An 11,991-nucleotide genomic window follows, 5' to 3' on the forward strand; every position below is an offset into this window, starting at 1 on the left:
TGATGTCCTGCAATATCGGTCTCTTGTCGCACTTGAAATTCCGCAGCAAATCCAGGCAAGTTCAGGGCTCTACTCTCCACAAACTCTCTGCGTTGGACCCAAAGCGCATCTCTCGAACTTGAACTGCTTCGGCACTTCTGCACTGGCCTTTTATAGCTATGGCCCTGGTGTCATCTGCCGTGTTGGTTATCGTACACGCGTGTTCGCCATTTTCCACAACGTCCCCAGAGACAGCACGCAGTCACGCCATCTTAGTTTTGCAATCACGTATAGTAGGTAAGGAGGTACAATGGGGAAGAATTTAGAAACACTAAATACGGGGGGCTGAAGGTGAAAAATATAGACATGGAGTCTCGAGAGCTCTCTATATTCACGATCCTGGCAGTTACGAAAAAGGGTGCAACAAAAAGTAAAATGCCAACATTTTCATGCTGTCTCACCTTAATATGGTGGGGCCTTTTCTGGCTAAGCGTGTTAGGTCATTTGAAACCAGATTGTGCCACAGAGGTATCATGTCACCCTGGTTTCCCAATCGATGCACCTTCCTCCTCTTTATGATTATCATCTGACCTCTCCTTCCCACCTTGCCCTCCCTCCTTCTTCCTCCCCCTCCCCCTTCACCCCCTCCGAGGGGGTGAAGGGGGAGGGGGAGGAAGAAGGAGGGAGGGCAAGGTGGGCCTCCACTCCCATCCCCCATTTCCAGAATAACTACAAGTTCATGCAATTCTGTGAGGTGTGAACTAATTGTCAGGGGCACAGGAACATGTTTTGCTGAGTGGTAGAAATGGGATGTAAAAAACAAAATCCTCTAAAAGACAGACACTTGTGTTCAGATTGTTCACAGATGACAATTCTGTTGTGGGAGGCCAGTAAGATGATGGCCCAGAGTAAGAAAAGAGCTGCTCAAATGAGTTGGTGTTTGGTGGCCAGTTGTGCAAGAGGGTGCAATCACCATGAGGAAAATAACGGCTGGACACCAGTTAGGCACTAAAGAACCAAATGGCCTTTGTGCCCTCATGGGACCTGCTTTATGCCATAAGCATGTGTTTGCCATCACGAGGAGCGGAGCCATTACCAACCCCCTCCCTTCCTCCCCCCCTCCCAACCTCTTCAAATTATCTTCTATTGCTTTTATCTAGCTTAGCTTGAAAGTTTATTTCTTGGCATTCCCTAATAGGTTGGCAGTGTTCCTCATGAGATTGCAGATCTTTATTTATTTTAAGACTGTAAATGAACCGGATTGCCCATTTTGTGGTGATATCTGTCTTACCGACTATAACATAAAGTTCGTATTACCTGGCATTGAGTACCTACACAGGGTAGATGCGTGGAATGGTTCATGATCACCATTCCTGTTAAGAGGTGCCAGTCGTACGTGTATGTATATAGATGAACATGCCTATAGAAAGTCTATACCCCCTTTCAAAATTTTCACCTTTTGCTGCTTTATAGCCTGGATTTAAATTGCATTAAATCAGACTTTCTGTTTATGATTCTGTTTTTGTGGGTAATCATAACCCACAACTTACAAGTGAAAAACAAATTCTACAAAGTTCAGAAAAATCAATTGAAAATATGAAACTCGAATATCTTTGTTGGATAAGTGGTTACACCTGAGCTAATTTACAATTGCTTATTTTAAGGGGGTGGACAATCACTTTCAAAATCACACACCAAGTTAATTGGCCTCCACCCGTGTTAAATTGCCGTGGTTTTCATCATTTCAGAATAAAATCAGCTGTTACTGTAGGTTTCCTTTGCTGGGAAGTGCATTTCACAGCAAAGGCTCCACTATGAGCACCAAGAAGCTTTCAAAAGACCTTGTAAAGTTGTCAAAAAAAAAGGGTGAAGTTGTTGAAAGGCACAGATCAGAGGATGGTTTTAAAAATATTTCAAAGGTGCTGAATATCCCTTGGAGCACAGTCAAAACAATTATAATTAACAAGTGGAAGGTGTATGGCACCACCGAGACCCTACCAAAATCAGGTCGTCCCTTGAAACTGGATGACCAAGCAAGGAGACTGATCACAGAGGCCATCAAGAGGCCAATTGCAACTTTGAAAGAGCTACATACCTTTATGGCAAAGACTGGTCACTATATACATGTGACAATACCCCAAGCATTGCACAAGTCTGGCCTGTTCGGTAAGGTGGGAAGAAGGAAGCCATTACTCAAAAAAGCCCACCTTGAGTCCCATTTGATGTATGCAAAATAACACTGGAGATTCTGAAGCCATGTGGCGAAAAGGTTTAGTGGTCTGACGAAACCAAGATAGAACATTTTGGCCTAAATTGAAAACGTTACGGTTGGTGCAAACCCAACACAGCACATCACCCAAAGAACACCATCCCTACTATGAAGCATGATGATGGCAGCATCATGTTAGAGGGATGTTTCTCAGCAGGGACTGGGGCACTTGTCAGGATAGAAGGGAAAATGGATGGAGCAAAATACAGAAAAATCCTCGAGGAGAACATGCTGCCCTCTGAAAGAAGCTGAAATTGGGACGGAAGTTCACTTTTCAGCATGACAACGACTTTAAGCACACAGCCAAAGCAACATTGGGGTCGCTACGGATCAAAAAGATAAATGTCCTTGAGTGGCCCAGTCGGAGCCCCGACATAAATCCAATCGAAAATCGTTGGCATGACTTAAAGATTGCTGTCCATCAACACTCCCCACACAACTTCACTGAGCTTGAACAGGTTTGTACAGAACAATGGGCAAATATTACCCAATGAAGGTGTGCAAAGTTGATAGAGACCTATCTCAACAGACTTGCAGCTGTAATTGCTGTCAAAGGTGATTCCACCAAGTCTTCACTCAAGGGGGTGGACACTTATCCCACCGAGATATTCTAGTTTTGTATTTTTGATTAAATTTTTTTTTTTAATTTGAAGAATTTGTTTTTCATTTGGAAGTTGTGGGTTATGATGTGTAAATAAAGTTGGAAAAAGTCTGGTTTATTGCAATGTAATTCCAGGCTCTAAGGCAACAAAAGGTGAAATTTTTGAAAAGGGGTGTCGACTTTCTTTAGGCACTGTAATTGCTATGTGCAGGCCTCTCAGGTTTCATCGCTGATTGCTTTTCTCATGCAGTTTTTTATTTTTTAAATCCTGGTGTTCACTTTTTTTCTCAAGCATGTTTGTAACAAAGCAATTGTAAACATTTTTTTTAATTGGATGATATTTTAATATCTAGGGAGATGTTGACTGGTTGCATCTCCATTTTGTTTTGCTAAGCAGCTGGCAACACGTTCAATTGGCGTTAAACTCAAATATCTCTTGGTAAAGGAAATCTGCAACTGAGGATTGAAATTTGTATGTAGTAAACTTAAGTTGGGAATGAAAATGACAAATAGTATTTCATTGACTTTCCTGTAACCAACTTAAACGCTGAAGTTGTCTTTGGTAATCATGCTGATTTATGTTTCAGGTGTGCTGTTGGTAAAAACACCTGGAATGGGGAAAGGCAGTGTTGGATGGGAGCCTCAGTCCTCAAGATCATCTGGCTCTTCAAAGGGGTGGACCGTTGATGAGACTGGTGGGGTGGGTATCCGGATCACAGAAGCAACTGAGGGGGAAAGTAATGGTCGAGGAGATCATCGGAACGGGAGGTTACCCCGGCAGCGAGGAAGGGATGAGGCAAAGGGAAGAGATGGCTTGCTGCTTACAACCAACCACATACTTTCTGTGGATGTGACTGCACCAAAATCCAGACGGCCCAGCAAAGCAGAACGCCGGAAAGGCACAGGCAGTGAAGGACTGGAAGCTGGCTGGTGCAATGGCAATCTTCCGGCTGCAGTTGTGTGTGTTAGCTCAGCCGAACAACTTGCCGCCAAGGCAGCTGTAGCTGCGGCTGTAGGCAAAGGCCCAGTGAGAGGAACTCCTCGGGACTCGTTCGTGCCACCACCATTAGCGGAGGATACTCCTCACACACAGACCAAATTCCGATCCCCTCAGGGTGGCAAAGAAAACAGAGAGGGTGAACGAGAAGGTGCAAACGCAGGGAGAGTAAGGCGTGGGATTGTTACGCAGACCCCAAGGCCCCCATCACCTCCTCCAGCTCCCTCTCCCCGTCCTTCACGAAATCCCCCTGCTGCCTCTTTGAGTACTGGCTCAACAAAATACTCTCTCAGAACTGGTATCACTGTATCTCGAGTTCTTGACTCTATTGTCAGCTAGAAATATATTGCTACAGGGTTTTTTTTTTTTTTTTCGTATTTTTTTTTTAACTTTCATCCCACTCTGTTTTTACGTCCTTTACTCCTTTTTCCTCTCTGTTTCTTCTACCTCCATTTTCATGCCATCTATAACCTCACCTTTACTTCCATCTCTCCATTCATTTCCCTGCTGCTAAAACAGGGGCAAAATTTTTATGACTTCTTTTCAGTTCTGTCACCATCATTTCATTTGCATTTCACAGTCTGCACCACCTGAATCGATGTCCTGCAGCTTCCACCACCTTCTACTTTTGCACTTGATCTTGATTCCATGTCTATATTTTAATGATATTTCACCATGTCCCCCTTTTTTTGTAAATCTCAATCTCACTCTGTCGCTCTCTGTCTCTCTCACTGTCTTTCTCTGCCCCCCCCCCTCTATCTGTCTCTTTGTCTTTCTCTCTGTCCCTCTCTCTTTCTCTCTGCCCCTCTCTCTTTCTCTCTGTCCCTCTCTCTTTCTCTCCATTCCGTAATATTATGTCGCACCGTGTGATGATCGCTGCATAAATGAGGTTATTAGAATCTGTTTTAACCTGGTGTTTAATTATTCAAAATGCCTTTTTTTCCCCGCCCAAACAAAAATCAACGCTCTTTCTTTGCAACAAAAATATTGTTTAACCTCCAATGTTTCAGCAAAGGGAAAATGTTTTAATAGAATTGATATTCATTGGTTATCAACTCTACCTTTGGCATGCACAAAAAGTTTAATTGCTTTATGTTCTAACTCTCTTTTGTAATGTGTTAACAGGACCAAATTATTTGTTTAATTGGCTGAATGTAGTTTGTGGAAATAGCTCGTCACATGACTGCTGTTGACGCAGCTTGCTTTGGTGCAGGAATCTACGATGCTGTTGATCAAGTTGCAAGATTTTATTCATACATATTGTTGTTTGGGTGCAATTGTCAAAACTTTGCCAGATATCATGATTGACTTGCACGCAGAATCCAGCTTCAATGATCATTTTTGCGTTCATTTTGCTGTGACGACAGTTCATCAAAATTATTTGAAATGCCAAGCTCAAACATTTACATCATGGAAACGTTTCACATGTTTTTTTTTTTTGTTTGTTTCCATCAAACTGGTCACCGATTGGAATCTGTTGAAGTTACAGAATGCAGACCCCCATAGACATTTGGAACGTATTCATCCGCCCCAAAATTAGACGCGTCATTGATTGCTGTATGCTGTGCACACTGAACCGTGAGAAGGACATCGAGGCCAAATCTTTATGTTTTCTCGTTTTGAACCCACGGAATGGTGCAATTTGCTTTTACTGATGATGGATATGAAACCTTTTAGAGAGAGCTAATTTTGTTATGCTTGCTAAATATCACAGTTATTCCAAAATAACCGCATGCAGTATTTTGTTTCTATTCTCACGTCATTTTCCTTTTATGCCTTGCTCTCACCCCTACCTCTATTGTGCCTTTCCCATTTTTATTACGTCTCAACATTAACTTAATTCTTCCCGAAACCAATTTCATCACAAACTTTGATTCTTGAAGCCACTGCTTCAAAGTAGAGCCTGGGTGGGTGGGCTTATGATTGGATTGGCCGAGAGGCCGTCTGACGCTCGTAGGTACGGTTTGATAAAACTGTTTGGAACACGGTAAAAACGTTGCCTGCCGAGGCTCGGTAACGTAGGCTTTTGCTTGGAGGAGAGAGGTTTTCTTGTATGGAAGGTAGGTGGAGGCAGTGATATTGAACCTTTTGTACTTGTAAGGATTGTTTTTTGATAAAAAAAAATAATAACTCCTGATGTACATTTTGTAGCATTGCTAAGGCTGTCTCTGTTATCCAGTCTGCAGCCTTAATGGAATGAAGAACATTTGAACCACTGGGTGTGATGTAAAATACAAATTGTACATGTTTGCCTTTTTTTTTTCTTCTATATTTTCATGGTTCCTGTTTACATCGTTGTTTATCACATTTTAGCATAACTATGATTTGCCCTTAGTTTATTTTTTTTTTTTTTTTTTTTTTTTTTTTTTAGCTCAACTAGGATGTTTTGAGATGTGAGCCTGAGAATGTACAGATATGCATATGGTTAGCCCAAACTGTCTTTTGTGCTGTTTTGCTAATAATTGCAGGTTTATTGTCAAATATTCACAACTAGCCTCAGCTTCAAGCTATAAAAGCCTGGAAATTCTATTTTCTTTGTTTCTGTTTATCTTATGTTGTCTGCTTGCCTCAAACCCTGTCAATAAATATAACAAGGCTCGTTGATTTGGTCTTCATTGCAACTGAATTTATGTGGTGTCATAACGATTGATCGAACAAGATTATATACATGGGGTGCTTCTGTAAAAGGGACGGAATCCAACCTTAAAATAAAAGGTGTTGTTTGTACCCTTGAGAGGACCGTACGACAATGATCGTACTAAAGATTGTATTATTGAAGTGCAGTTCAGTACTTGGTTTGTAGATATAATTTTTCAAGTCTCTTATGCCTCCACTTGGTGTTGGCTTAATGGTTAAGGTAGTGGGCTTGGGATCCTTGGGTCCTGAGTTCAAATCCCACTTGGTTGTTGAATCAATACCAGGTGGGGTTGACTCTGCCTGTCATCCTTCCGAGGTCGGCAAAATCAGTGCCAGCTTGCAGGTATCCTGTGTCGGAGTGGCGACCCATCCAGGATTGTGTCCAATAGCCCAGGAGACTGCTTTGGCAGCACTAACGCTCTGCACAGAGTATGGTCCCAATGGATTGATGGATGCCTCCACTGTCAAAGGCGACGGAGGCATTTTTTTCGGGTTGTCCGTCCATCCGTGCGTGATAATTTTGTTACCGCTGAAGGGATTTTTTGCCAAACTTGGTGGAAAAGGTGTATTATGATTCAAAGATGATGAACCGATTATATTCGAAGGTCAAAGGTCATGTGACCATTTTAAAGTAGCAGAATTTTGTCACCACATAACTTGTGAACTGCTGGAGGGATTTTAATAAAACTTGGTATAACTATGAACTGATTAATTTTTCGTTTCAAAAGGTCAAAGGCCTCTGGTCAAGTGCCCTTAAATTGAAAATCTGTTTCTGCAATAACTTTTGAACCCCTCGAGAGATTTCAACCATACTTTACAAACGAATGGATTGATTCAATTTTGGGTTGAAAAGCTTGAAGGTCACGTGCCCTTTGAAAATCTGTTTGCAGGCTATAACTCATGCGAAGCATCTGATGTTCTCCATTCTCCTTGTCCTTGTCTCTCTATCTCTGTCTCTCTCTCGTGATCTTTGATTTTTAATGTGACCTTTGATTTTTAATGTGACCTTTAATTGAGATGAAACGTAAGTGTGTTGGCATCTAATGTGGTGGAGGTATATCCATTGACACATCACATTCGACTTTCTCATTACCTCTGCCACTGAAGGTGAAGGAGGTTATGTTTTCACCCCTATCTGTCTTTGTTTGTGTGCAGGATATCTCAAAATATTGTCAATGGATCCAGATGAAATTTGGTGGACAGGTTGGGTATGTGACAAGGACAAATTGATTAGATTTTGGTGCAAATCCGGATCCAGATCTTAAAAGTTTTTAAGTCATTCTTCACCATTGAGAGATTGGGTGAAGCCAATATATACACTACATGGCCAAAAGTATGTGGACACCTGCTCGTCCAACATCTCATTCCAAAATCATGGGCATTAATATGGAGTTTTGTCCCCTCTTTGCTGCTATAACAGCCTCTACTCTTCTGGGAAGGGTTTCCACTCGATCCTGGAAAATTGCTGCGGGGATTTGCTTCCATTCAGCCATGAGCATTCGTGAGGTCGAGCACTGATGTTGGGCGATTTGGTCTTACTCGCAGTCTGCATTCCAATTCATCCCAAAGGTGTTCAATGGGGTTGAGGTCAGGGATCTGTGAAGGCCAGTCAAGTTCTTCCACACCGTCCTCGACAAACCATTTCCATATGGACGTCGCTTTGTGCACGGGGGGGGGGGGGGGGGGGGTATTGTCATGCTGTAACAGGAAAGGGCCTTCCCCAAACTGTTGCCACAAAGCTGGAAGCACAGAATCATCTGGAATGCCATTGTATGCTGTAGCGTTAAGATTTCCCTTTACTGGAACTAAGGGGCCTAGTTCGAACCATGAAAAACAGCCCCAGACCATTATTCCTCCTCCACCAAACTTTACAGTTGGCACTATGTATTCTGGCAGGTGGCGTTCTCCTGGCATCCACCAAATCCAGATTCATCCGTCAGATTGCCAGATGGTGAAGCGTGATTTATCACTCCAGAGAACGTGTTTCCACTGTTCCAGAGTCCAATGGCGGTGAGATTTACACCACTCCTTTGTGTGGTGTGCCTGGCATTGGCATTGCGCATGGTGATATTGGCTTGTGTGCGGCTGCTCGGCCATGGAAACACATTTCATGAAGCTCTCGACAAACAGTGCTTGTGCTGACGTTGCTTGCAGAGTCAGTTTGGAACTCGGTCGTGAGTGTTGCAACCGACGACAGACGATTTTTCCTCGTTGCATGCTTCAGCACTCGGCGGTCCCATTCTGTGAGCTTATGTGGCCTACCATTTCGTGGCTGAGCTGTTGTTGCTCCTAGATGTTTCCACTTCACAATAACAGCACTTCCAGTTGACTGGAGCAGCTCCAACAGGGCAGAAATTTGATGAACTGACTTGTTGGAAAGGTGGCATCCTATGACGGTGCCACGTTGAAAGTCACAGCTCTTCAGCGTGGCCCATTTTACTGCCAATGTTTGTCTATGGAGATTGCATGTCTGTGTGCTTGATTTATACACCTGTCAGTAATGGGTGTGGCTGAAATAGCCGAATCCACTAATTATTAGAAGGGGTGTCCACATACTTTTGGCCATGTAGTGTATAACACGATATCTCAAAAAGTTGTGGACGGATTCGGACAAAACTTGGTGGACGCGGGTATATAGCAAGGACGAATTGATTCGATTTTGGTGAAGATCAGAATGCGGGTCTGGATGCGATAATTGTTTAATTTTTAAAGTGATTTCACTATTGAAAGATGGGGCCCAAAACAATACATAGCATGATGTTAAAAAAAAAAATGTATCGGGCCCGATATGTTCTTGTGGATCAGGCATTACGTGGCGGAGGTATGTGCTCGTCTGAGTGCCCTTCTAGTTTTTTCATGTTTCTTATTTGAGGGGAGGGAGAACACTAATGAGTAAATTCCTTGTCCAATTGCTGTAAAAAAAATTTTTTTAAATCAATCAGTGGTGATATAATTTGTTCGTATGGTAATATGATTGTCGTCACAGACATCATGGTTTGACATGCATGTTGGTTGAGACTTCAATGATGGTGCCTGATTTGTTCGCAAAAGTAAAATTGCTTCAGTGATCATATTTTGAATTGGAAGGTTTTTCTGTAAGAAGTGGAAGTGTATTCAGGAGTGATTTCTTGCTCAGTTTGGAAGCAGAAAAGAAGGATTTTGAACCAAAGTTAACAGCACTTTTGCATATTCCGAATTAAATCTTCCAATTACTGGTTTAGGTTCATCATATTGGGCTTTGTTTCTGTTTACAGACTTGGGGTGTGTTTTATTACCAATCAGCTTGAGATCGCTTGTCAAGCCAGCAGTTTTGTTGGAGTGCTTACTTGAGTGCTTAAGCTACTTGCCGATCGCTCGACAAGCTCATTACCTCCACCACCGAAGGTGAAGGAGGTTATGTTTTCACCCCTCTCTGTCTTTGTCTGTTTGCAGGATATCTCAAAAAGTTGTGGAACTTGGTGGACATGTTGGGTGTGTGACAAGGACGAACTGATTAGATTTTGGTGAAGATAAGAGAATTATTTCATTTTTAAAGTGATTCTTCACCATTGAGAGATAGGACCAAAAACGATATAGTACTGCACAGCATGGTATTTCAAAAATGTATTTGGCCTGATTTGGCGAGGAACGACCGCTAGACGGAGCAGTAGGGCCGTCTCCCACTGAACACCGGAATTGGAAGGTCGTCACCCCAGATAACTCCAGAGTCGACGGGTATCTTAAACTTTAAAGGACCGTGGTCACCAATATTTCGACGACGTGAGGTAGGGTCCACTTGTCTAATTCCAATTTACCTAAGTATCCACGCCGTCGAACTACCGGGGAAGCCACACCCTCGGCCGACTTTGTCCGAACCGAGTCGCTGTTACCGACTTGGATCCGGCGTGACCGAGCGGAAGTTACCAAAACCGCGCCGGACCAAATGAACAATTTACGGCACAAACGGCCTTCCAAATTCTCAAGCCCGAACCATACTGGGTCAATGGAAGAAAACACAGACAACAAACTGGAACATTTAACAGGGGGGTTTATTTTACAGTAATCGGGAAGGGAGAGACAGAGCAGACTAGATCACGAATATGCAGGAAATGTACAGCGGGCAAAAGTACTTAAACAATTTCTACTTGTCAGACGGCACCACCACAGACACACACACACACACACACACACACACCAAAAGAAATGGGGCCAGCCGGCCTTTATTCGGATCTCCAGCCCGAGAGGATAGGCGAACTGGAGGGTCAGAGTTCTGCTGGTACCTGGCCGCGTTCGCATGGCTTTCCGACCTGCCCTTGTGGAGCTCGGGATTCTTGTGGAAGGGCTTGGGAAGATCGGACGCTCCAACCACCACGGTGGGACTCGAACCCACACGGACAACCAAGCGCCAAGGAACCAAGACGAAGCGGCAGACGCCAGCCAACACCAAGACTGAATATGGCCAGCAGACCAGACGAGACGACCCAGACGGATCGCACCGACAATTATTCAACCCCTCCTGCGAGGTGGGAGGGATCCGTCCTGAGGTAACTCTGTCTCCCACTGGACGGGTGGCGTGTCGGTGGCCCGCCCCCCGAAGAGGTTCTGTAGTTGTTTCTGGCTTCGCATTGGCTGGAGCACCTCAGCTTTGCTCGCTCTTCGTCCATTGGCTGGAGGAAACACTCCCTGCCCTTCTTCGGAGCGGAGCCTCGATCTGAGGCGATGGAGGCTCCGTCCACGCCTTCAGCCAAAAACACGTGGATAATGGAGTCTGTGTGCGAAGGTTTGGTTGGGTGGTGGAACGAAGCAGGATGTTGTTGGGGAGTATAAAAAAAAACGAACTACAAAATAACTGGCAGCGCACACATGAAATTCCCGTTAGACACAGGGGATGGATTCTAACTATACACATATACTTAACGAAATAACTAAACTTTGGGACTGCTGACTGTGTGTGTGCAAGAGGCTTCCAAATCCATAACAATATGTTTTCATGGATCAGGCATTACGTGGTGCAGGTATGCGCTCTTCCGAGTGCCCTTCTCGTTGGAAATGGAACACAATGAGTACAAGTAGCCAGCCATACACTGAACAGGGAACATAGTAGCTACCATGCCATTAATTGGTTTCAAGGTTGAGTATTTGCTCTGTAACATCACATTCCTGTTGTTATCCTGAAACTCTTCTGGTGGTGTAACCTGGTAGGTATGAGACTACAGCTGAATTATTTTGTTTGTTTGTTTTTCGAATGTTTTGACACCATTGTTCAATGAGGCTTGAAAATAAACAATCCTTTTGTTTGTCCCCACTACCCATATGAAAATACAATTCCCAACACTTGGTTAAAACTGAGCATGCAAATGTGTTCACTTGAATTTATTTTTTTTAATGCAAATGTATTAGCATCCACCTGGGTCAAGGATAGTTAATACTGACCTTGACAGAGAAATAATTGTCTGTAGAAATCGAACTTGCTTGAAACACACTTGTGATTTACTTTGCTGCTGTTCTTCATCAATAATAATTATCGAT

At 43.4% G+C, this 11,991-nt stretch overlaps 1 protein-coding gene across 10 annotated transcripts in view; it reads left to right on the plus strand.

Moving 5' to 3' along the window:
- The window catches only part of LOC147024802 (protein Jade-1-like), an 89,730-nt gene extending 83,280 nt beyond the window's left edge, over positions 1 to 6,450 (plus strand). For all 10 annotated transcript variants that reach the window (XM_085885082.1, XM_085885079.1, XM_085885077.1 and 7 more), the window contains one exon: positions 3,437 to 6,450. In XM_085885082.1, the coding sequence (XP_085741208.1) occupies positions 3,437 to 4,185 (749 nt within the window). In that variant the 3' untranslated portion in view covers positions 4,186 to 6,450. The remainder of the gene's footprint in view (positions 1 to 3,436) is intronic.
- The last annotated feature ends 5,541 nt before the right edge of the window (positions 6,451 to 11,991 follow it).

Source organism: Eptatretus burgeri, chromosome 6, assembly GCF_056783735.1.
Source record: "Eptatretus burgeri isolate ZD-2024b chromosome 6, Ebu_testis_v1, whole genome shotgun sequence".
Classification (NCBI taxonomy): Eukaryota; Metazoa; Chordata; class Myxini; order Myxiniformes; family Myxinidae; genus Eptatretus; species Eptatretus burgeri.